Source organism: Rhinolophus sinicus, chromosome 14, assembly GCF_057876585.1.
Source record: "Rhinolophus sinicus isolate RSI-liver-muscle chromosome 14, RSI-T2T, whole genome shotgun sequence".
Taxonomy (NCBI): domain Eukaryota; kingdom Metazoa; phylum Chordata; class Mammalia; order Chiroptera; family Rhinolophidae; genus Rhinolophus; species Rhinolophus sinicus.
Genome location: NC_142514.1, coordinates 145,126,454 through 145,152,318, shown reverse-complemented (window position 1 = coordinate 145,152,318; position 25,865 = coordinate 145,126,454). Strand labels below are relative to the sequence as shown.

General features: G+C 46.0%; 1 protein-coding gene across 15 annotated transcripts in view; it reads right to left on the bottom strand.

The window, feature by feature from the left end:
- Positions 1 to 25,865, bottom strand: part of PPFIBP2 (PPFIB scaffold protein 2) — a 133,808-nt gene that overhangs the window by 26,020 nt on the left and 81,923 nt on the right. For 10 of the 15 annotated variants that reach the window (XM_019728175.3, XM_019728190.3, XM_088791624.1 and 7 more), the window contains 9 exons: positions 16,708 to 16,890; positions 13,235 to 13,327; positions 9,783 to 9,894; positions 7,095 to 7,156; positions 5,913 to 5,988; positions 4,687 to 4,790; positions 2,816 to 2,883; positions 1,187 to 1,244; positions 377 to 418 (listed from right to left, as the gene is read on the bottom strand). In XM_019728175.3, coding sequence (XP_019583734.3) covers positions 377 to 418; positions 1,187 to 1,244; positions 2,816 to 2,883; positions 4,687 to 4,790; positions 5,913 to 5,988; positions 7,095 to 7,156; positions 9,783 to 9,894; positions 13,235 to 13,327; positions 16,708 to 16,890 — 798 coding nt within the window. The remainder of the gene's footprint in view (positions 1 to 376; positions 419 to 1,186; positions 1,245 to 2,815; positions 2,884 to 4,686; positions 4,791 to 5,912; positions 5,989 to 7,094; positions 7,157 to 9,782; positions 9,895 to 13,234; positions 13,328 to 16,707; positions 16,891 to 25,865) is intronic. The other 5 variants (XM_019728216.3, XM_019728223.3, XM_088791625.1 and 2 more) reach the window with 1 other exon arrangement.

The following is a 25,865-nucleotide window of genomic DNA, read 5'->3' as shown; positions in this document are numbered from 1 at the left end:
CCTGTGTTTTTAAATCATGACATATCAGCACAGAAAGAATGAGAGCTGTCACACTCCTCTAATTGTGCGCTGAGATCACATCTCCCTTCCCAGCAATCGGATCTATGTTGCCTGGTTAAAGATGAATTTCTCTGAGCCTATAAAACGGAGGAGATAATAAGAAATCCTATCCTACTGATAAGGGCGGTGAAAGCACATGATACAGCTCGGTGCACATACAAAGGAAACAGGATAGGAAGTTTTGTCTTTTCTCTCACCCTCTTAACCCTTATAGCTAACATATTTTAAGGTTACAAAAGCTGTAACTCGCTAAATGAAGACACTCCAGCAAACAATGCAACCACAAATTCGTAATAGGGACATGCAGTTGACGTACCTTGGGGTCTCCCTCCGGGGAGAGTTGGTTCCCATCGACACACTATGGAGTGGCAATGAGGATTTCAGTTACGTGAAGAAAAAGAGACCCGTGTTAGTCACAAACAACAACTCAGGACCACCTTCCAGCGTCAATCTGCAACGCTCATCCCCTCCCTCCCCATCTTTATGTCAGGTAACCACAGTCCATGGCAGGAAATACAGGTCACTATCTACCCCCAGCTGCCAGCAATGTGACGGGGGTGTGGGGCAGGAGACACACGACTGGGGGAGCAAAGCCACTGAGTGGCCCTGACTCCTGGCAGCCCCAGCCTTTATAGTTTTCCACTGTATCACCAGGGATCCTGTGCAGTGCGGCTCAGGGAAGGTGCCCTATCAGGGTCTCCAGTGACCTCGCTCAAGAGCCTGCGACCCTCCCCTCCAGCCCAGGGGTCTGGGATCAACTCCTTTCCCCATTACTTGCGCATTCAAAATCTCTGCAATGCTCCCCAGGACCCTGGGGATACAGGACCAGTATTCAAGATCTTCTCTGGTTTGATCTGTCTCTTGACCTTGACCATACCTCCTCATGCTTCACCATTTCCCCAAACCTGACTGTGCCCAGCTCAGCACCTCTCATGAACTTCAGATAGCATTTCCTGACTTGCTCAGCCTCTGGGATGCCTGGGGTCACACCTGACCAGTTTTCTCAAAATATTCCTGTGAACCTTGCCTCCCTATCCGCTTTATAAAAGCAGGGACCAGGACCTTGCTGTGTGTCCCAGCACAAAGGAGTAACACAGTAATCTGATAGAGACACTGATAGGCTGACCTTCTCCACAGATTCACTTCTCAAGTCTTCTAGACTACAGGAGAGTTTTTTCTGAGCCCTGGGAAAACACAAAAGAAAGAGTTATTGGAGAAGGAGGCACATGGTATCATTCATGCAGAAGACATTCCAGATGTTGAACCAGCAGTCTGTCTTAGGCTTAGGGTCAAGATCAGATAAAAACCACCCTCTCATCACAATCATTACGTACAAGACTGGCCCATCTCAGGGTAGAGCCCGCTCTCACAATGTGCTGGTGAGGGCATGAGAGGATCAATTAACTCCAAATGAAAAATCCTTGGCATTCCTCAGAATGTTGGGATATACTCAATTCTGCCACATCAATGTGAGTTGACTGTTTTGTGGTCATAAGAGAGCAGTGCCTACAGAGTAAAAGAGGAAAGACACCAATACTGCCTTGTCTGTGAGTCTAAGAGTAATCCAGGGAGGAGGGGTTACTTTAGAGTGGAAATGAGCACATCAGCCAGCCCCAGCTCCAAAGCATTACCTGCTAGGATCTTCTATATGCACTGACCAGCCTGCTTGGAGGAATTTGCTTTCTTGGGGGCTATTTTGCAGAGAAGGGCACTAATTGGATAGAGAAGAGGCAACGCTACCACTGGTCACAAGGTGACCTGGTGACATGTGTTCTTGGCAGTGATATTTCTGTTTATATGAATAAATCAGCATCTGTTTGTACATTAGTCTCTTGGAAGTCTGGTCAGTGTGAGTTACTCAGTGTTGACTTCCTCACGAGTGAACTCATCTACCAAATTTCTTATTCTGCAAAACTAAGGACTGGCCAGTTGCCCTCTTTGACACTGCCGTTTTTCTCTGGGACTAAAGGCTCAGGGAACAAGGGGACTCTGGAAGGTGGGGTTCTGAAAGTGCAGATGCTGGAGCTCTGGAGACTGAGCACCCTTCTGGGGAACGCTTCCATCATGTTGTGGCTGCCTTCTCCAGACACCTTGGCAGAAAGACAGCCTGCTCTTGGTGGTCAAGCTCCGTATCGCCATCACTTGGTAATGTGTTCTAAAGAGCTGACATAGGGAACTAGGAACAGGTTCATTTTAGAGGGAACTGGACAGGTGTCAGCCAAGTGACCCCACAGGCTGGCCTGTTAGAAACTCATTGCTCTGTGAAGCTTCCCCAGAGCAAGTGGAGCAACTTCCCCGTAGAAGAAATGGCCCTCCCTAGACAGCGTGGCTTGTCACAGGGCTAGATTCACCCTGAGAGCAGAAAGTACATTGCAAAGTTGCCGCTGGAAATAACAGGCACACATCACATCACAGGATGTTCTCAGCAGCCAGGAGCCCCTGGAAGTCACAGATGAGATGCAGCCACCTCTCCTGAGGCTCCAACCCAAACAGATCTTTTGTCAGTGACAATGACCCAGACCCTTGGCCTATGGGAAAGAAAGCCCCTCTGTGGCCAGGGTTAGCAGACATGGTTCATGACTGCTCCATGCATTTGGCCCCAGTAGGCCTGGATTGCTGCTCTGATGATGGAAGGGCAGGTGTGCCCAGTACATGGTCATCATGCTCAACACAAACGGACAGCCCCCACCGTGTCAGGAGCCCCCAAAAGGGACTGAGAGCATAGCAGCTCCGGGGAAATGCTCGGGCCTCTTACCTGGTTTCTAGTGATTTCTGTGGTAGCGGAGGCGGCCCCACTGTGGGAGAGCTACATCTTGGAGGCATCTGTACCAGAAACAGAAGAGTCACTGTAGAGGACAGTCACTGTTTGGAGACCACCCACCATCCTTTCCCCTTCTTTGGACAATCCCTTTGGGGAGTTACATTTCTGCCTCAGCGTACAGCCATGGTTAGCTACATCAATTCTTGCTCTTTCAAGATGCCAAGGAGGTAGGTGTAATTGAACAACCTGGGCCCACTTGCCTCTCCTTCCTGGGACAAAGCTCTCATCCTAGGAGCAGAGTCCTGACAAGAGAGTCCAGAGACCTCAATCCTGGATTCTTGCTGCTCCTGCCCTTTCTGAACTTGGTCCTTCAGCTTTTCCTCTCATTCAGCGAGCTGCCGCACACCCTTTCAGGAACACTGCTTTTGGGCATAGGTTAGCCATATTCGATTTCTGTTGCTTGCAACTGAAATTGATATAGTCACTCAACAAACATGAGCAACATCTACTGCCTGCCAGACCCTGTGCTAGGTGTGGGGCGAGCACACCCCACATCAGGGAGGCCCATAAGTTAATTAGGATAAACGATCAATGTAACATGTCCTTATGGTACCAATGCCTACAACATAACATGGGGCTAGATGGGAGGGAGGCTCTCTCGTTGGAGGGAATGGGAGGAAGGCTTCAGAGGGAAGAACACTTGAGCTAAATCTTGAGAAATGAGAATGGGCTCGCCAAGAAAGCAAGAAAGGAAAGTGCATCACAGCTGGCATGAACATGAGCTAATGGTGGTGTATAAGGACACAGTCCCACGTCTTCAGTACTGCACTGACTGCAAAGTCTACCTCTTTTCTCTACAGTCCAGTATCTTTTTGGTCTACTGTAGGAAGAACCCTGGCATTATAGCACAGTTGTTAAAAGCCTGGGCTTTTTGGTCAGATAAACCTGGATTCAAGTCGAGGTCCTGTCATCTACTTGCTATACAACCTAGAACAGATTACTTGGCCTCTCTGAGCCTCACCCTCACCAATTAAGGATCCCAATGGAGTGTCAAGAGGAGGAAATGAGGTGAGCCATGTACAGTGCTCAGAGGTTCTGAGTATGTATCAGTTACTGCTATTTTATTATTGCCAGCAATCTGGAATGCTTGCTGTGACTAGGTAACCGGGTCACTGGGTGACACTTAGCTCCTCCCTTAATTAAAAGGATTGAGCTGGACCACTAAGATCCTTTTCATTTTGACTGTTCTGGAGTTTCTCAAATCTTGTGGATCTTAGGCTGAAGCCCCTTCTCTACTTGAGATCTGTGTCTACAAGTTCATTTGCTTGTTTGTATCTAACCTAAGTCCAGAGACTGATATAATAGGACCAGATTTTAAACAAGCAAAAGAGAAAGAAAATCTGCGTGCCCGTTACAGGGGCCAGAGGGATGGCTGTGACATAGGAATGTATCACTTCAAAACTTGCAGCTATCCCTCTAAATGAGCCAGATGCATCCATTTATTCAACAAACGTTTGTTGAATTCTGCTGGGTACCAGGCATTATTGCAGCCCCTGGAGGAACAGTGGTAAATAAAGCAAACGACACCTTTGGTCTACGCTTGCATTGCAGAAAGGAAAGACAAAAAGAAACAAGGAAGTGGATTAAAAAAGGAAATTTCTACACTTGAAAGTCTAGTATCCACTATGCAGTCCCTCCCGAGTGGAGCGCAGGCCTGTGCCTGGGCCCTTGCTGCCCTCAGGGCTCTCAGGACTGTCACCTGTCAAGATTTATACCTGACAGGTGCCTGACTAGATCCTCCCCTGTGCTCAGAGGGAGTTCTTAGGGCCTGCTGAAACCCCACATCATGGATGGAAATACAGCACCTCTGGTTTAAATAAGTCTTCGGGGCCTTTATTTGTGGTGTTCCACTTCCTGAAACTTCCCTCCAGTTCTTCCTCATTGATTGAGAGACTTCTTTCAGAAGGCCCTGGAAGCAGTAATGCAGAAGAGATGATCAGTATAGTGTGATTTGCTCAGAAACCTATAATTGTACCTCAAAATTCTAACACTGTTTTTCCTCCGTGAAGAAAGACTAAGAAATATATAAAGGGACATTAAGAGTGTGATTGGACACATTCTTCAGAGCATCTGAGCAAGGGCTGCTACGAGGGTCATCTCAAGGTCAAAGGTCAAAGCTCACACGTGGAGCAGAGAGAAGGCACCCTGTAGTATTCTTCTCCAACCTCCTCACTCCTTGGCCACAGGCAATCACACACTGAGAATGACTTGACCCAAGATCCCAAAGGATTAGAGAAAACAGGGCTGCACGTGTGCAGGGGCTGGCAGTGGCCTAGGCAGCGATCAGTCAGCCACAACCCAGTTTGGGGCTCAGCTTCTTCTCAAGACTATGCAGCAGCTCAGCCAGAATCTGGGGTTCCTGAATACCCTCTAAACAGCCCTCTTGTGTGAAACGGCTGCTTCCTCAGGATCTGTGATGGGAGGGAGCCCACCCAGATCAATAGTATGAACAGTAAGGCAGGCAGCCTGACTCATGCCCCACTGTGCCCATAAAAACATGAATGCTGCCTGCACATTGCATTCAGCCTGGGCAGCAAATATGAAATGCAAACAGCTCTCCCTGCCCTGTGACTTCCTGTGGGAACCCAGGCACCCAGAGACACAAAGAAGCCTCCCCATTTCCCTGGGAGTCTGCTCGGGAGCTTTTAGATTTTCTAGAAGGTAGACAATGAGGGCACTGAACTGATTTTTGATTCAGGTTTGACTGCACTCACTGGCTTTAAGGGGTATCTGGGGAAGACGCATAGGAGAACCTCCAAGGGTCGGGGTTCCCAAAGGCTCAAGTTGAAGGCTTTATTTTCTTGGTGATCGGGATTGTCCCTGGGAGTCCTGAACTGAGTGCCATTTGACAAAATTTCTGGAAATCTTAAGAGCTGCCCATTTCCCACAATTCAGGACAGTCTAACCAGATCTTTTCTCCAGCAGAGTCTTCTCCAAATGAAAATGAATGTCCTGGCAGGAGTGCCCTGGGATTTAACACAGTAGCTGGAATACCTTTGGGAGAGAATGGTGGGATCCCCCTTGCTCTTACCTTGAGTTGCCCTCACAATCTCCTTCACCCTTCGGTACTGGTTTAACAGCCCCGTGAACTCATCTATCCGACGGTCCTGCCACAGTGTGAGAGCAGACGTATTGTAAACACCACCACTGGTACCTCAAGTTAAGTTCATTTGGGGGCTCAGACTACATTCTGGGGCCCCTGAGAAGAGATGCCATGTGGAACCTATGGAATATTCCAAAGGGAAACACGGTCTCCAGGCCCCTGGGTTCTCAGTGATCTGCCTCCTAGGCAGCTGCAGGCACTCTTGCCTTTCCCTGAAGGCTGAGTCCAATCTCTAACCATAAAACAACCCCTGCTTGACATAGCCTTCAACAGGCTTAAACATTTCCAGATGAAGAAAACTCACTGTCTCCCTACCTTCCCGAGGTAACCATTAAAATCTGCCTCCTGGTCCAAATGTCATCCAAGACTAAAATAAAGCTGTCTATTTATCCTAATATCCCTGCCTGTTCCTTAGGCGTCTGAGGTTCCTTAGACAACAGAGGACATTCCCAGAGGGATCATTTCTTCCAGCAAAGGCCGAGGACTCGGGAGGCCACACTGAGTCTGGAGTAAGACAAACGTGGGTGTGAACTCTAGCTCTGCTGTCTCCTGTTACCTGGCCTAGGGCAAAACTGCATAAGCACTTTGAATCTGTTTTGTCATCTGTAAAATGCAGGGCTGTGGTCCTCCGAACTGATGCTTGTGCCAGGTGAGTCCCCTCTTCTAAGAGAGGTGGTTATTTTAGGATTATATAGGAACTAGATGTGAAGAATAGAGACGGCAGGGTAAGCAGCGTGCTGCCTGGTGTCTCTATGATGGGTCTATCACTGGATCATGCATGTGAGAGACTGGCGGGCTGTTCTAGAGTTTTGCTAGGAGTCTAAGCATTGGCAGTAACTACAGTGGTATTTCTTTCCCCACACCAGCAATGAGCAGGCATGGCTTTAATCTGCCTTGTAGAGAGTCCATTTGGGCAAAGTTCCCAGACATCAAAGTCAAAAACAGGTGGCTGAGGTCTAGTCTCTAGGAGGCAGAAGCCATTCTACTAACACATCCCCGAGTCAGTGGCCAGATGGGCAGGCTATGTCCAAAATATCAGAGACCAGCAAGGGTCAAACAGAGGCAGGGATGTCAGCAGGGAAAGACGGGGCCCCCAAATGACCGCTTTACCTTATCTTCATTGGCAACAAGCAAAGTTTCCATCCCCATTTTCAGACGGTGAATTTCTTGGTCTGAAAGAATTTAGGCGTAGGAAGAATTATTTATATAAATGCAGGCAGCTATCCCCACACGCTAAGATGCTCCTCAAGTCTAAACTTGAGAAATTTCCGTGTGAATAAATTACACATGGGCGTATTTACATCTTTATAGAGTCCATGGTGGTGTCTGGCACAGTTAGACTCATTAAATATTTATTGCACTAATAAATGAACGAAACTATCATTTTGTCTTTTCTTTATAGACATTTGTGGGAAAAAAACACAAAAGGCCATTTCTCCAAGGTGACACAGAGGACCCAAAAATCTTTTACAATTAACATCTCACAAGAATATAGATGTTTATCTGTTATAACTTGAGTAGGACTATACATGGGCTGCAACTAGTTTTAGAGAAAAGCATATAGTCCTATGGATTGTAGCAGAGAATTTAAAATGAGGAAAAAAAGTCTACAGTTGAATGGAGACTAGAAAAGTATGATCATATAAGAGTACCGTGTTTCCCCGAAAATAAGACCTAGCTGGACAATCAGCTCTAATGTGTCTTTTGGAGCAAAAATTAATGTAAGAGCCGGTGTTATATTATATTATATATTATATTATATTATGTTATATTATATTATACCTGGTCTTATAGTAAAATAAAACCGGGTCTTATATTAATTTTTGTTCCAAAAGATGCATTAGAGCTGATTGGCTCGGTCTTATTTTGGAGGAAACATGGTACTTGGCTTAAAGTGGTATAATCAAAACTGACTAAGAAACGTTTAGGTGCATCTATAAATATATTAAAACAAACTCTACTGGTAAGGAAAACAATCTTATTTCATCATAAATGTACAGTATTTCCCTATGGGCTGAGGGATCTCTTTCAGTCTGTGGTGCACAGTTCACCGCCTTCTCTCACTTTGGAACTAACAAGGACTCTCTTGACTTCTTCCCAAACGGGTCTGGAGAGCCAGGTCAAAGGCCAATGCCTAAAGGAGCTGGAGGTCATTCTTCTAAATATTGGATGTTGAAGAACTGGCACAGAATTTCCAAACAAGGACCTACACCCCTCCCCAAACTGGGACTGCAAAGAGAATAGGGGTGTCTATATAAGAAAAGTACAGGGGACAATGAAACAAAAGTTTAGGCACCCAATTTCCTTTTAGGATGCTTGCTACAACCAACAAGAATAAGAACAGATTTATGGACTTTGTGTAAACAGCTGTAAGGGTTAATTTTCAGAGGAAAGTGCAGAGTGCTTGCTCATCAACTAATGTTCTTGGCAGCTGAAGATCAGGTCTGCAGCTCCGTCTGTCGGGGAGGGCAGTAAGCCCCATATGAAGGCTGGCACACCTTGGTGCTTTGGGCGGGACCCAACCTGAGCAGCAAATGACAAAGGACCAGCTCCAGGAGGTAACTGATGATAGAATGGGGAAGGGTCTGGAAGGCTTGGACTGATCTAAAAGTCATGGATCAGGGAGTTCTCTGTCCAAGTTTAGTATCACAGATAGTCTAGGGTATTTTGGGGAGGGGGGGGGGTCAGCATCTACCTTAGGCTTGGCAGGTAGGTGACATACTCAATGGCTTGGGAAGAGAAAGGCTGGGGAAGGGATTAGCATATTGGTGGCATAAGCCACTGTTTCATGGCTACATGGCTTCCCCTCTAGCCAGGAATCCGAGCTCATGAGCTAAGCAGTGCTGAGGCCGAGATGAGACTAGGTATTAGGGCCAATCCGCTGGGCTATATGAGCTCCCCAGCATTGCTCTGCAGCCTGAGGTAAGAGGGAAAGTTGGAAGATGTGTAACCATTTTGTATACAAGGCAAATAGCTGTAAATACTAAACATGTGGTAATAAGAGGATTTACCCTCTAGTGAACTCTTCAGGGACCATTCACCATCCTGTCACTTAGTCGGTAAGAATGTCTTAGGAGACCACCATGGGCCGAACGCTATGCTAGGCTCTGCAGACATGGACTTAAACAAAACAGACATGGTACCCGCCCCAGAGCGAGGATGGCAGTCTATGTAAAAGAGACCTCTCCCCCACTATATAACACAGATAAGTTATAATAAATGTTATGAAGAAAACAAAAAGATCACTGACTGAGAGAAAAATAGGACTGGGGGCATCTACATGAGGTAGAGTGGCCAGGAAAGGTCTTTCTAAGAGGTAACAATTAAGTTGAGCTCTAACGGATAAGAAATAACTGATCTGTTTCTGTAACCTTGGGGCCTTGCACGAGTATCAGGCAGGTATCCATTAAATGACTGAATGAATTGCTAAATCCTCCCTTTTGGTGATGACACAAAAACAGGTCTTCAATCAAGTGAAGGTCTGAAGCTCCAGAGGTAGCTACAAAGAGCTTTAATTATCAGACTCATCTGAGAAAAGCCTTCAGAGCCGAGTCTTCTGGACAGGGGAGGGATCATGGCAGTGAGTCCACGATAGAGCTGTACTGTACAGGCCCACTCATGTACACACACACCTACATCTGTTCCCGTGGACTTGTCTGCACACATACACGCACTTACATGCACCTTAGTGCTCCTACTCACACATGCACACTCCTGTTCATAGACGTGCACGCGCTCTTACAGGAATGGACACAGGACTCAGGGGCATATGCAATCTGCCACAGTTAAACCACTTACCTTTGTCTGCATGGTCACCATGTAGAGCTGCAGCCCGGGACAGCTGGCTATGTAGACGCTCAATTTCTGCATCCTTTAGGGCCACCTGCTCTTGCAGCTGGGCTACCTCAGCCTGGAAGGAAACAGGATCCATACCAGCTCAGAGGGATAGCAAAGTATAATGAAGTGCCTCAAGTCAGAGCCCAGGGCCAATGGGTCCCAGGACATACTAGGAAATTAGAAGCAGAGGTGCTGGAGGTGAGCAGTTAGAGGTGCACACTACCATCCCCACAAGGTGGAGCTCTGCGGAATAAATTCATTCTTCCTGGCCATTCTGGCCCCGCCTACCACTCTGGCCCTCTCCCAGCTCTCCTCCTGCATCTTCCAACCTGACCAGGCTCTTTCCCTCGCTTGCCCTCTGTTCCTAACACCACTGAGGTTGGAGGAGCTGGGATTGTGTGCTGCCCTTGGTCCTGGGATAAATACTCTCTTTCTGGATGTGGTCTTCCTTTCCCCAAGATATTCATGCAACAGCATGTATACCGTTGTAACAAATGCACGCACCTTTCATTTTCCACCCTGTATGGGAAATACAGTGGAAATCAAACCACTACTGGTAGATAAAGAGTGAGCCAAAAGTTCCCTCCCCAATGCTTTGTGCACAGCCACTGCCTCTGTCTAACCTCCAGGTACCTGTGCACGCTCACCCACATGTATATCCACACAAGCATTCAGGTATGCTGAGCAGACATACTTCTGCAAATAAAGCAGGTAAGTACAGCCACACCAGTGCACACACACACATTTATATATGTACACCCACGGCAGCTGCATTGGGTGGTTCCCATGGCTCTAAGGATAGCAGGTTAAATTTCACATGTAACTGTAGGTGTGCTTGACCATGCCTTCCCATACTCATTAGAAAACCAGAACTGTGTAGGTCCCCCCCCACCCCAAGAGGCACATTGGCTTTGAAGTCAAACAAACTTGGATTCTCTCACTTCCTATTGGGTGACTTTGGGCAAATGAATTAACCTTTCTGAGTCTTGGTTCATTTATAAAATGGGGAAAAGAGCATTTACCTCATGGGGCTGTAGTAAGCATTAAATAAGATGATGGTTACAAACAACTTAGCCTAATGCTTGGTAGACAGTAAGTACACAATAAATAAATACTACTATTGCTGCTCTCATACTATTCCTTCTCTTATGAATAACTAGCTAGTTCTCTGAGCATCAAAACAGACTACATAGGGGTTGAGACCTGATTCCTGAGCCAGGCAATGGAGTATACAGCAAAGGCTTCTGCTTGGGCTGCACCCCTGCCAATTTGCACACAATAGGCCAGGTGCTCTGTTATCCTGTCCCCACAGGTAGGAAGTCAACAATAGCCCAGAGGCCCTCTATTTGACCACGAGGACAAAGTATGTGCTATGGCAATAGCCACTGAGGCTAGAGTGCCCACAGGCAGAGATGGGCACCCTGGTTGGTGCTGGGCCTCATTAAACCCAGGGACCAGCCCTATTGCTGCTGCACTGGAAGGAAACTCACCTTTAGGGACCAAGAAGTTTTACGCAGAACAATGAAGAACTTTCAAAACCAGTGAAGGATTTTATTGCAGGGAATCAGGATGGTGTAGAGGAAAGAGCATGCGTTTTGGAATGACACAGAACCAGATCCAAACCTTACCTTGGCCACTCTGAGCCTCAGTTTCCTTACTAGTAAAATGAGGATAATGAGTCAATAAACCTCACCAGGTTATTTTATGGATCAAATGAGAAAAAGTGTGCAAAGAGCTTGATACATTGTGGCACGCAGGAGGTGCTCCACACCCGGTAGTTCTTAAATAACGTTGGGATCTCAAAGGTCTACATGAGGAGAAAAGGAGCTTAGGTAATTTAGAAAGAAAAGAGTTGTTTGGGTTCATAAGAGAAAGTGGTATGTACAGCTTCAAAGGTTTCACCAAGACTGTATTTGCTTGAGTAGAGCATCAGGACAGAAGGTTCTGACATATTTGAGAAAAACAGTGTTCCTACAACTGGTGACTATGAAGCATAGTGCATACAAGGGTATAATTACATAAAAACAAAGCAGTAGATATATGGATCTGGATTGTCTATGGTTGGTGCTGACTAGCTGTCAGGTCTCAGCAAAGTTACTTAACCACTCTGTGCCTCAGTTTTCTCATCTGTAAAATGGTGAAGCAAATTATTTTATATTCACACAATAGAATATTACATAGACTACAGACAGCAAATATGTTCAGAGTTTTCTCTTAAGAGCATGATATAAAGTTGTATATAAATTATCCAAACCAGAAATTGAGAGAGAGAGAGAGAGAGAGAGAGAGAGAGAGAGAGAGAACCTAAAAAGAGAAATGCCTAGAAGGAAATATTAATAGTGGTAGCTCCTACGTGATATATGAATGATTTTTATATCTTTTCTGGTTTAAAAATTCTCTACACTGAATATTATTGTTTTTGTAATCATTAAAAGTTAACTTACAGAAAAAGATAAAACAAAGTATAATACAAACGAGAAGTTAAGAAAACTCGAAGTAAAAATGAAAATGCCTGCAGGGCCATGTGGTAACACCTGTAGGTGGCGCTGCGGAAACCTTAGTGAAATGGCAGGTGTGCCCCCCACCCTGGGGCAGCCCTGCCCAGGCTCCCTCAAGCAGAAATGCTGCTCCGGGGTTTTGAGAGCTACCCACCCTATACCCCACCACCCCCGGGCAGACTAACTCTGTATTTTCATGTGAAATATCCTCATACTTAAGTGACAACTAATTAGACATCTTTAAATACAATGTTCAGGCCAAAACAATAAATAAATTTGTGGGTGGATTCCAACCCATTCATTTTAATCTCTGCATTTCAACTATTAGAGGAAATGAAGGAAGAAACCAAGGGGGAAGGGAAAAATGCTATTTCACAAAAGAAGTTATCCTCAGTGTCCTTTAAATAGCAAAGCCCGCAGTTCAATAGAAACATGATTTGATTTTTTTAAATGTTCAAAGTACACATTATTTGTTTAGGGATATATTCATTGCTGAAGAAAAGCATGCCTATTTTTAAAAACTGATTATTACAGGGACTGTTAAATTTAAAATGATGCAGCCAATATACCGTTGGTTCATCTGCCTTAGAATTCATCTCTCATTCACTTACTCACTCGCTCCCTCACTCACTCACCCCTTCTTGGCCCAGTGTCAGCTGGTGGTGGTATAGGACATAGCAAGAGGAAGGAGGCTGAGTTATTTCAGCATCTCATTAGCTTGTGGACCATCTCCATGAGAAGAGCCCTCCTAGATCAGAGCTGTCTGCTGCACAATGTGGCCACTGTTGCATGTGCTCACAGTAGGGTCAGTTTCTACATTTTTCCAGCCTAGGCTCCTGAAAACCCCAAGTCTGGACAAAGACACTCCCTACCGGGCCTCAAGGCCTCCCCATAAGTGTAAGAACCGCCTTTTACCTTAGTGGCCTTCAGCTTCCACTCATACTGATTCCGTTCATTTTCCAACTCTTCTACCTTGATTTTGAGGTGCCTGAGTTCTTGCAGTAACTCCTAGAGAGGTGAGAGAGAAAGACAAAGTTCTGATGGTTACCGGTTACCGAGCAGGATGGTCCCTGGATCTACAACCATGGTTAAGCTCATGCACAGAGAATGGGGGGTGGGGGGGGTGGGCAGTGCTCTACCCTCTGGCTCAAATCGTTAACCACCGTCCTTTTTCAGGAAAAGCTCTGCAGCCATTGAAAAACAAAGACCAGGAAGTTCTTCACATGAGAAAGAGAAAACTTTCTGCTTATTTTTAGAACCTGTTCTGCCTGCCCCTTTCTGACATCTGTCTTCTGCGGGGTGTGTCCACGTCATGCACAGTTGGGGCAGCACAGGTAGGGCTTTGGGGCGAGAGGAACAGAGGTGTGGAAATGAGGCAGCTTCTGACAGAGGAACAGGAAGCAGGTGAATTGGGAGCATCTCTTCATGCTGAGGGCTGAGCAACACAGAGGAGGGGTCGGTGGTCCTGAAAGGCTTCACAGAGGAAGTGACAGCCAGCAGGAGAGAAATAAGATACTAAGATAACAAATGCTAAGTGCCAAATGTAGAAGCCAGTCTGGCTGTTCCAGTTCAGAGGAGGGGGTTAGTTTGAAGAAAGGAGGGAGGGACGAGGCATCTAGCGAGAGGATGGGAGATGGGGTCAGGAAGATAAGGTGGGGCTCTACTGTAAAGGCTTTTGGATGAGCGCATAAGGAATACTGATGCCATTCTTTGGAGAGTGGGGAGCCAATGAAGGTTGCTAAGTGGGGAAGTGATATTTAAAGAACTTGCCCTTGAGCTGGAATTCAAGCCCACATCTTCTGACTCCAAGGCCCCTACTTTCTAAACTACCCCTTCAGTGAAGATGACACCACTGAGTACCCATGTCCCAGACCAAGGTTCCTTTAACAGACAATTGGTCCTGCTGGCTGGTTCCTATCAGAAAAATTAGCATAAAAGCAATCACTTCCACAGACTTTCTGAGTTCCAGACTCACCTAACAAACTTCCTACTTAACCTATCTGTGTGGATGGCACACAGGCTTCTCCCAAGTGTCGTGGCCCAAGTGGCACTCTTAATCCCGCCTCTTACTCATCCCTGTCTCATTAAATGGCAGCTCTATCCACCCAATCACCTGTGCAGAACCTGGGATCCATCTTTGGTATCGCCTCCCCCTTTCCCCCACACATATGTAACTCACCCCCAAGCCTTGTTAACTCTACCTCTCAGACACAAACTGAATCTCTCATTCTCTCCAACTCTACACCACTACTCTGGCCTAGCAAATCGATTGCTGGCAGCCTGCACAGCCTCTTCATCGGCTGCTCCTCTGTCACTTTTCTTGAATCCACTGACCCCCATGACATCCGGGGGAACAATAGAATGAAAACACAAATCTGATCCCGGCACTCCCCTCAAAGCTCGTACATTGTAACCCATGACCAGCACAGGCTGGCCTGCCCCAGCGCCCTGCCTGCCCCTGGGTAGCCTCCAGTCACAAGGAATACTACTTAGTTTCTCCTTCTGACATGGGCCTTCACACGTGCCATTCCCTCTGTCTGGAACTATTTGCCAGGTTAACTCCTGCCCACCTTCAGGCCTCCCTTAGCAAAACTCTCCCAACCTCCACACTTTATCAGGTGCCCCTGCCATACTCTCCCGAGGCACCCTGTGTGTCTGCTTTAAACATTTAGTGGTATGATTACTAATGGCTAGTTCTCCTAAACTACGCACTCCATGAGGAGTTTTGCTAACCTCTGGCACATAGTAGGTATGAATTATTTCTTGATGAATGAACAGATGAAATTCAAGTCATCCTTTAACTGGCCCGGAGTGCTTTGCATTCTGAGACAATTCACCAGAAAGTTACGCTGCTTAAACTTGAATTTGGCAGGGTAATTTATTAATTTTCTTATAGTGGAGGTGAGCATTTGTTGATACCCTTTTAAACTTATATAATTTTACTAACCAATGTCACCCCAATAAATTTAATAAAAATGTTTTTTTAAAAAAATGTCTTCCAAGAGAAGGTTATTGCATCCCTGATCTGCAGCATTCAACTTCTCGGCCTGTTGTGGCTTGCAGCCGATCCATAATCATTTTCTGAGAACATTTCTGGCCCTGCCTGAGGGGGCACCAGGCCTGCTGATGGCAGAACACAAGTGTGCAGGTTACTGCCTGAGGGGCTGCCACGATGGGGACACAGAGCATGATGATCTCCAGCTGAGAGAGCATCAAAGCTGTCTGCTGCACAATGTGGCCACTGTTGCATGTGCACATAGTAGGATCACTTTGCATTTTTCCATCGTAGCCTCCTGCAAATCCCGAGTTTGAACACTGGCCCTGCCCACTGGGCCTTAAGGCCTCCCTGTAAGCGTCAGAATCACCTCTTACCTTAGGGGCCTCGTTAGCACATTCACCTCGTTCTAAGCTATTTGTTGCCCATCATTGGCTATAAACACTGGTGCAAATTATAACTTCTTTAGAAGCCTTTCTGGGGTAACCTACTCAACGTGGGGCACGCCCCAACACCCTCAGGGCTTCCCTATCTAAATCTGCACTTGTATCTTGGCTCTCATTTTTCCCCCCATATCCTTTAATGTAAGAGAAAATCTTCCCTACTGAATGCCTCCCTAATGCCTAAGTCTGGGTAGAGATTTCAACACGTTCCGTAGTTGAATATGGTAACTTCCTACAAAGCTGAGATCGACCGCATGCAGTGCTCCCGACTACTGTGACCTTGACCTTCCCTGGGGTTTCCAAGTCCTCTGACAGTGGGCCTTGGAGGTGCAGTATCGTCTCTGTGCAGCTGCCATCACCCGGCCTCAGGAGGCCACACAGGACCTGGCTATTCCAGTATGAGGGGCCAAGTCCAGAATCCAGGTCAGATATATCCCCAGAAGTCACTAAATCCCTCTAATGTGGTTATGTGGGGGAATTTTTCTGGCAATTCAGTTGATGACTTAATCGCTATAGAAAATGGAAACTTGTATTTTTTCACTGGGGATAAACCTCCTTAAAAATAAACTTGAAAGGATTCTTTCATGATGCTTTTTTTTAAACCACAGGAGATGAAATTTCAGTCCAGGAGCAAGAATCAGTATCTGAATTGTACTTGGGAAGGGGAATCCTGAGGCTTCCTTTTGCACAAATGCCCCGTCACTCAGCACACCAGACACACCTCATTCCCAGCCCTGGGGGAGTTGAGTGCCAGCACCTGTCCGAGGGTTGGCCTCACCTGCTCAGCTCACGTCCCGAGGGGGGTGAGTGAGTCTCAAGCTCTGCCCAGAGATAACAACAGATCCCTGTTAATCCACTGCACTCTGTTCTGGTTAGGAGAAAGCCCGGCCCGTCCAGCAGTGAAACGCCCCCCACACACATGCTCTGAAATACTTAAGTGTGGTTCCTACAGATGACCCCTCCCAATGGGCACAGTCCTGGCTGCAGGCCTGGGTCTCAGTCACACCGTCACCGGCTGCCACCTCCTCAGGGTGGTCCCTACTGAGTAAGAGACGCTCTTGAATCTGCCTGTGGATGTCCAGCTGCAGCCTACACATCTGCTCCTGCAGCTCACTGATCACATTCAGAACCGACTGTAGGAAGGAAGAGAAAGGAGAAAAAGCACCCAAGGTCAGTCAGCTCTCAGACACTGGATTTCTTAAGAGAGCAGCACAGAAGGAATCATGCAGAGGGGGAGCAACAGGCGGCACCCAGCGCTCACTGCCTGCAACCCTCTGCTTTCTTCACAGGAACCAAAAGACATGACATTTTCCCTGAGGCCTGCCCCATCTTCAGGCCTGTCTCACAGTTTGAACCCCCCCACAGCTCCTTGGTGCCATCCTGGCATGTCAACATCTGAGGCACGGAGCCTAGCAACAGCAGAGACAGGCACACATATGGACACATCCACTTTATGCATATGCCAATGCTTCACATGCCAGCTCCCCCCAAACCATGCACAGGTGACACACGGCACACACCACACTCATGCATGCTAATATGTCCCCAACCCTAAAGTCTCTCTCACACCCTCTATACCAAACCTTACTCCTTCACTTCCCACTCCAAACCTGACTCCTCTCTAGCCTCAAGAGCATTTGGCTTTTTATGGCAACTGAAAAACACCTGCAACCCTTGGAATTCACACCTGCCCAATTCTGGATCCCTTTCACTAGTAGCTCTCCTAGGCTTTCCTTTATCTGCTCCATAGACATTTACTGTCACTCTACAAAGACCCAAGGCCACAGTAACCAATGCCCCTCACAGGTGAGTGGGAAGAGACATACAAAATAACAATCACAGCACGGTGGAAGCACTTATAGCCAAGAAAACCACACACAGGGCTTTCAGGGAGCAGTGAGTAACTAATTCTGCCTGGGTCAAGAGGAAGGGATGGGATGTCAAGTAGCCACCTCCTAGACCCCTTGTCTGGGTGCGGGAGTAAAGGAGATAGAGTCACGACCTGAGGTACAGATGATGGTGCCACTTGTGGCGGTAAGGAACCCAGAGGTTGGGGGAAACTATGAACAGCCCATAGTCAGGGGTAGAGGTTTAAGGAGACAGTTGGCAATAGAGTAGAACAGGGTGTGTGTGTGTGTGTGTGTGTGGAGGGGCGGGGGTCAAATAAACTGCTTGGCCCACTCTGCCCATCTTTACTGATATTCTAAGACTGGCACCTGGTACTGAAAGGTCTGCCCACTGGCACCATAGGAACTGCCCAGTCATGTTAGAAAGGGGTTGTCCATCCCCAATAGTGACAATATTGTCTAAAAGAAGAAAAGCTCCTAGCCCATATCTTATTGTTTTGTAAATCTCCTTTTCCAATGTAGAAGGAAAACTGATGGCCTGGGTGGCACTTTCGGGCTGAAGGGGCACTGGGGTAAGGCCCCTATGCCAGCCTGCTCTTCTCTCTGGTAATGCCATTTCTACTGGGAGAGCTGCAGTGCAGTCACCTCTGATACAAGCAGGCCCCTGGCCTCCCAGCCACGCCCCCCTTGAACTAGCTCACCTGATTTAGCCCACAGACATCCCCAGGTTGTCTTCCCCCAGGGTCATCTGCCCAACAAGTTATTTCTCTTTGGAGACCAGAGAATTGGGTTGAAAGCTCAAGGTGACCCTCGTGGGCCTGAGTAAGTGCTCTGGACTCCAGAAGTTCACGCAGCTTCACTGTGGCTGGTCCCTGAACCCTCATGGGCCACGGACCAATGGGCTGGACAATATCTGCCCTCTGAGGTCTCATCTACAGTCCCAGTGCAGACACTGGGCTCTGACTTGGCCTTTGCTCCATCTTCCCCTGGGTTCTGAACCCTTTGCTACCTTAGCTCAGATGCCTAACAAGGGCAGAGGATTCCTGCCTGACTGGCCTCTGCCACTCGGAGTCACAGTCTCGCTCTGTCTCTGCTGTTCTTGGACTTGGCATCACTGGGGGATACTAAATAGGAAAAAGATGTCTACCTTCAGTTTCTTCATGCTTTTTCTTCTGAGAAGTTTCAAAGTCTTTTGGAACTTTCATCATTTAGCAGGTAGGTCCCTAGCACTACCTTTGAGGACCAAGATACTGGAGGAGGAGGAATTACAGAGGGAGGAAGAGGAGCTGGAATCAGCAGCCCGAAGTGGGGGGCTTAGCTAAGCCCAATGGGGCTGGGAGTCCAGGTGGGTTTCTAGATGAGAAATAGGAAGTTGAGGGAGAGCCTCCCCAATGGCCCTGATCTGCTCTGTAGAGGAGGTGGCAAGGCTGCCTGCTCAAAGGACACAGTAAAGCAAAAAGGGATACAGATTCACAGTAGTCACTGGGAGGCATCAGAAGAGGAAAGTTAGGAGTGGAGATGAGCAATACCAAGGAGGGGGAGGACGCAGCTGAGGATGGAAATCAATTAGCATGGAACTGTTTGTTGTTTTTAATTTCTAATCCTCTAACCAAGAGCCCCGGGGCAGGAGGAAGGCTGGCGAGTTATGCCTGCTACCAGTGGGGCTAAGCTACGACAAAGGGCAGTATGACGCAGTGAAACGTGCACAGGCTTCGTACTTGACATACCTGGGTTTAAGGCCAGTCTGTCACCTTTTTTCCCATGTGAATTGGGTGAGTTATGAAACTTTACCAACCTTAGATTTCAAATTTGTAGAATGAGGGTCTCACTACCTCATCGGGTGGTTGGGAGGATTAAATCAAGTGAGACTTAGGTAAAGCACTTGGCATAGTGCCTGGCACAGGGAGGCATTCAATAAATGAGAGTTCACTTCCCCCACTGCTTCTTCTTGTGCCATCAAGTGTTTGATCCATAAGAGATGAGCAAGAGAAACTGGGAGAACAATAGAAAATACCTACTGGTCATGGGACACAGTTAAGGCCCATGTGACACTGATTGCTGACAACAAAAGCCCAGCGGCTCATACCCCCAGTATGCCCACCTTATTGGGTACCCTGCTCCAGAATCTTTAGCCTCTCCTAGCCCACTGGCCCTGCCTATCTTCAGGCCTGCTCTTCTCTTATATAAGTTTCCAGAACACCACTGCCCTCTCTCGCCTCTTGTTCCCTTCATTGTCGAACTTCTCCAGTGAGGAGTCTAGACCTGCTGTCCCTGGTTTTCACCCCATTCCCTGGCCCCGCTCTCCAGGTAGACAAGCTCCGCCTCCACCATAGAAGGGCACCACTCTTCCTCAGTGCCCTCCTCCTGGCCAAATCCACAGCACGTTCTCTGCCCGCAAGCGCCTGGCTCCCTCTTGAAGTGTGTCACGCCTCACCCTCAGTGATGTTGCACTATTAAGGTTCTTCTGACCTTTTACTCTTTTTCTGCCAACCTATCAATCACTCCAGTCTGCGTAGGTTTTTATGAATTCCATTGTCAACTGATCCACTTACTTTTTCTTTGGATTCCTGTCATCACAACTTCAAGGCCTTCTACATCAGCACCCAAATTATGGACTAAAAATGCTAAACAGGCAGAAGGGCTAAGGGCAGAGTACTGTAACCCTCTATGGAAAAATCCTTCGAGAGGTAGTCGTTAGGTACTTAGTATGCATTATCATTTGGGTACTAACAGACCTATTTTCACTTTCGTCCTGTATTCCTCTATCGTATCCACAAGACTATCCCGAGCAATGTTTTTGTCATGTCTCACTGATTTGCCAGCTCCACGACTACAAGACACGTTTGCAGCCAAGCCAATGAAGTCAATCTGACGTAACTCTGACTGGACACGGATCCCGACCTTGTCTTCTAGCTTCTCACAAACCATCCTAGGTTGAGCCCAAACTCCATAGACTGAATGGTATAGAACCCATCTAACTTTCTCAGTCATTTTGAAGGAGGAAGAGGAGGAGGAGGAGAACAAAATGGTTTACTTCCAGTTTTTTAACACTTGAGTTCCCTAATTACCCAACGTTCGCTCACAGCAAGCAGCTAGGCTTGCTGTCCTAAGCACTCGGCACTTACCAGAGGCATCAGTGGCATCAATCCCATTCTTTCTTTGATCTTATTGAGAAGATAACGTTTAACAAAAAGTTTTCCTATTCTCCTCAGCATTGTCCTTTTGCTTGGGGTTTGCCCTTCCTGACGCGTTCACGCAGGTGCACTTTTGTTTGTTCTTTCTATCTGTCGTACAAGCCCCTTTGAAAACTAGTTTCTCTCAAAGTACTGTTAAGCTTTTTCTTTTTAATGGGTGTTATTTGAGAGATGGTGCTATCAGACTATATTATTTTTAAGTAGTTCAATATTCTTGAGTCATCTTCTATTTTACTTCTGAACTTTCAAAGTTACGATTTGCCAAAGTCTACAGTGCATGTCTGTCTATGCCTAGTTTTCCCCTTCCTCCTGTCATGAACTCTCAAATAACAATGACCATGGTCTCTCAAGGTGCTCATCAGTTTTACTCATAAACTAGTTTCTCCCTTTGCTTCAACATTAGAGTTGCAGTGGCAGTTTTTCCAGTTTCTTTCTCTACCCGCTGGGTGGAAACTATAAACAAGAGGTGGGGGGCAGGGGAAGGGACCAAAAGCCAACCTTTCAAATACTTAAGTGTTTAGCTGGAGGAGATTTTTAGGAGGTATCCAAATTGCTACTCCCTTCCATCATTGCCCCTTGTGGGCCTCAATCAGTCTGGAGATCTGTATATGACCCTCCTCTGCTCAGTGTGACCGTGTGGTATATACCCCAACCCTGCTGGGACACTCTTCTTTAATTCTCCATATCCACGTGGTGTTGTTGCTTTACAGTCTATCTATCCTCAGATGTGGTATTTCAACTTACTTTTATAATTCTTTATCTCCAGGGCTAGGCCATCTCCTCTTTTAATAGGTCTGTGTCTCTTCCATAGGGTAGAGCCTTTGAAACCTGTGTTCCTTTCTTGGGTCCCATATCATTAAGTCCAAGTGACATTTATGAGGTTCTAATTGTTGTTCTGTGGTGTAATCTCAGCTCATTTACTCCTGCTTTGCCAACTATCCAAGTTCTTTTTTATGGTTCTTTTCTTTGTGAAACTATGGGTACCTACCATAATCATAGTTTTTCCCACCCCATCCTACCTGTTAAACCTGTTCACAATTGTTCTTTCTCTCCCTCTTCCTTCCTGCTCTGTGTAATACTGTCCTGGCACTCTTAGGCATCACAGGTGAGACTATAACCTCTCTATAGGGCAGTTTGGAAATATCTGTCAAAATTTCATGTGCATGTACACTTTGACACATCAATTCCACGTCAATATCCTCATACATGTACAAGCATTATTTGTAATAGCAAATACTTGGAAACAAATGTCCATCAAAAGAGAACTGGTTAAATAAATCAGGGCACAGGCAGATAGTGGAATATGCAGACATAAATATGAATAAGTTTTCTTAATGAGGAGAAAATGTGTGTGTATATATTTATAGGTAGGTATAGACAGATATCCAAATAATTTGCTTGTCCATGCATAAAATAACTGGAAAGTTAAGAAACAACTGATAACATTGGTTCCTGACTGCTGGCTGAGGGACAGGCATGGAAGGAGACTTTTTGTTGTATATACCTCTTGAACTCTTGAGTTTCGAATTGGTGGAGAACATTTTCTATGCTAATAAAAATAAGTAAACACACAACATAAAATAAAAACAAGAATAATAAAACTCTCCTAGTCAGGCCAGCTCTTCTCTGAGCAAACTCAATCTTCCCAGCCCTTGCTCTGTACTCCAAGTCCATCATCTGGTTGCCCAGTCCAGAAACCAGAATCCCTCCCTTCCAAGGTCCTAACCATAGAAAGAAAGAAGGAATGACACCACCACTTGTGCTGTTAGATATTCCACTTTCTGCCAGGAAATCCTCAAGCTTCTTTCTAATTTTCTTCATGCTTCTGCATATCCCTGATCAGTAAGGCTGACTTCACTTCCCAGAACATGCTGGATCCCTGCCCCCTCTCCATAGGCTGCTCCTCGCAAAATCCTTTGGGCCCCACAAGGAATTCAGTGACAGGCCTCTTTGCACCCCCAATGCTTAAGGAAGCCAGCCTCCCTTCTCTAAGGAAGATCCCTCTGAGGGACATGGCTTTGACATGGTGAATCACACAGGGGTTTTTCCTTTGCTTCTGGATCTCTTTCTTTCATGTTCCATTCTCCTAATTCTGGTGTTTACTTTCCATGTTAGTCATTCTTTTGCAGTCCTGCTTTTCAGGAGCAAATCTAATTGATCCAAACATAGGTTCCCCAAAATGACCCAGAACCACGGCAAAAGGCTAATAAGAAAAAGTAAATATTTGTCATCCCAATAAAGTTTAATTTAAAAAAAAAAAGAAAAAGAAAAAATAAATATAGGAAACTCAGTAATCGCCCACCTCTCATTTAGGCCACTACCGACCAACTCCTGAGCAAGGCTGGTTGTTAGTGTTCTCTCCACTTGACAAGAAACCTGCCCTCAGTCCTCAGGCTTTACAGACAACTTTCTGTAATGACTTCCACAACTGCAGACAGCAGGATACTAGCTTAGGGTGAAATCAGAACCAGACAGAAAGAGCAGTCTGCAATGCTCTCATCAATAGCATCCTTTCTTTTTTCCTTTTTTTCCATTGAAACATAAAATGGAATTTGAGGATTAAAGCCTGAGCGGCATGGAGGAAGTTTACTACAGATCTGGCTACCTGAAAAAAAAAAAAAAGTCCCTGCCTTTTCCAAACCACAAGTAATCAGGCCTTAGGCTAAACACAGTCACTGGAAAAAACAGCGGCAGTACAGGATGGAAAGCAGCATTCCTTTTACTCGTGAAACTACGACCTCTGGTAACCTCAGCGAGCTAAATGTCTCACTCAAATAAACATCTTCATGTAGATGACAATAGCTCAGCTTCAGCAGCACTCTTCAGGTCTTTTTAAGCCTCTTTATGCCTCTCATACTGCAGACAGTTACCAACAGTAGTGGAGGTTCTGGGCATACCAGCAAAGATTATGTCCAATTACAAGAATGAGAAATTATGTTTCAGGTCATGTGGCTGTTTGAACTATCACGGGTTTGAACAGCCTAAAAAATTCCTCCACGTGGAAACCTAATGTTTGTACGAGCAACTGGGAAGGGCTGTTATCAGATAGGACTGGTGCCAGTAACTCAGGGTCTATGTCGCCTCAGAAATGAATAGCCTAATGTAAAACAAAAACAAAAAACTCAGATTGAAAAACAATCCTGCAGAAAAGAACGAAGTAAAGCAAACAGTAAAATGACTGCTTTAGCTATCCCTGGCCCAGAAGTGAGAACTCTCCTTCCTTTCGGTCTTCCCTAGAAAGGAACTGAGCTACCCCGGCTTGGTACTAACGCTGCGTGCTCCCAGGATGGACTGACTCTGGCGCACAAACCCATGCGTGGATACACGCTCCCGACAGTGGCTGGTTTCGAATCCGGCATGTGACCCAAATTGGCCCAATAAGACACAATCCTGGGGCTTTCTCTGGAACCTCTGAGAAAGAGAATCTCTCTCTCTGCAGGGGTTGCCAGGCTGGTAGAGTTGCTGATGGCCATCTCCGTCACCACCTGGGGAGAGCCTTCCTGAGAATAAGGCTAAATTAGAGCCAAATGATCAACTAAGACTGGTCTCTAATGACATTGTGAGGTCACCTGGATCCAGTACTATTGGATTTTTAAACCCTGGACTCTTTGAGTTGTGTGACCTAATAACACTCCCACCTTAAAAAAAAAAAAAAAAAAAGAAAAGAATTATGTGGTTTTGAGTTGAGTTTCTGACACTAAGCCTTCTCACAGAATCTATTGAATTGTTGCCCCAAAGCCCTACTGTATATTCACATGTAATCACACATCTTGAAACGTTGGTAAAATTAACTCTAAACCTGGAGAAAATTCAATTGCTTCTCTGTGAACAATTAAGAAATAGTCTATTCAACTAACCCTTCATACAGTTAGCTTTCAGTCTGTGTGACCTTTGCCATCTATAAATAATGTATTTAAGTCTACATTTCCATTTCTAGCATTTCTAACATGATCAATAAGTGATCGATAAAAACTGGCTATTACTATGTGTCCAGCACTCTGCTAAGGGCTGGGTGGACATTACCTCATTCCCTACTCAGAACAACCCAAGAAATAAGAAGTACATACTGTTACCTCCATTTTACAGAAGAAGAAATAGAGGTTTGGGAGGTTAAATTACTTGCCTAACATCACAAAGCTGCTGAGTGGCTGAGCTTGGATTCCAGTCAGGAGATCTGATTCAGAAGCCTGTACTCTTAATCACTAGAAGATACTGTCCTCAGCTTAATGGAGAGAACGTCTTTTGGCAACTGTTCTTACTAATGAGCTTGTTCTCAAAAGCAATACAAGGAATATGCCCCCACATATTAGAAGTGTCTCAAGCACCAGTGTTTACCCAGCAAACAGAATTATGACAGGTTTCAGTGTACAACAACATTGGCACTTAATAGCAAGGAACAATATCCATCTGTAGATTTGGGGGATGCCTAAATGGAAGAAGGGGGTGAAGATAGACTGACTCCCTACAAAATACTGGAGACTATGAGAGGGATTTTATTTTTGTGATTTTATTTGGACTTCACACAGCTATCCATTTTACAGATAAAGAAATTGAATTGCAGAGAGATTAAGGAGCTAACTTGTTGAAGTCCATAAAGCTGTTAAGCAGTTAGTCAGTAATTGAGCCACGGTGTTTCTAAACCTAAAGCCTCTCTTCCTTCCACATCTTCCTTCCACAGCTCACGTGGCCAGGGACTGGTACGTAGAAACACACAGACGATATTATCAACGTTAAAACAGGATGTTCTCTCTCAAATGAAGGAGCTTGGAGCCTAAAATCCTCTAAATGTTTATTCAAAAATGGAGTCTAGCATGGTCTAGTCTAGTCAATGGCATATGGAGCCTGGAAAAAAACAAAAACAAACCCAGGAAAACATTCTCTTCAGAGAAGGCCTATGCATGGGCCGACCCATATGTCCCCTCAGGAGAAAAGAAACACAAAACCTAAGGTCTGCATCTGGGTCAGTGAAATGCACATCAGACTCCTTGGATATAGTGACTGTGGCCTACTGGGCAGCTGACTTCATCCCAGTATGTGGTCACTACCTTGGCTTTCACAGGAGACATC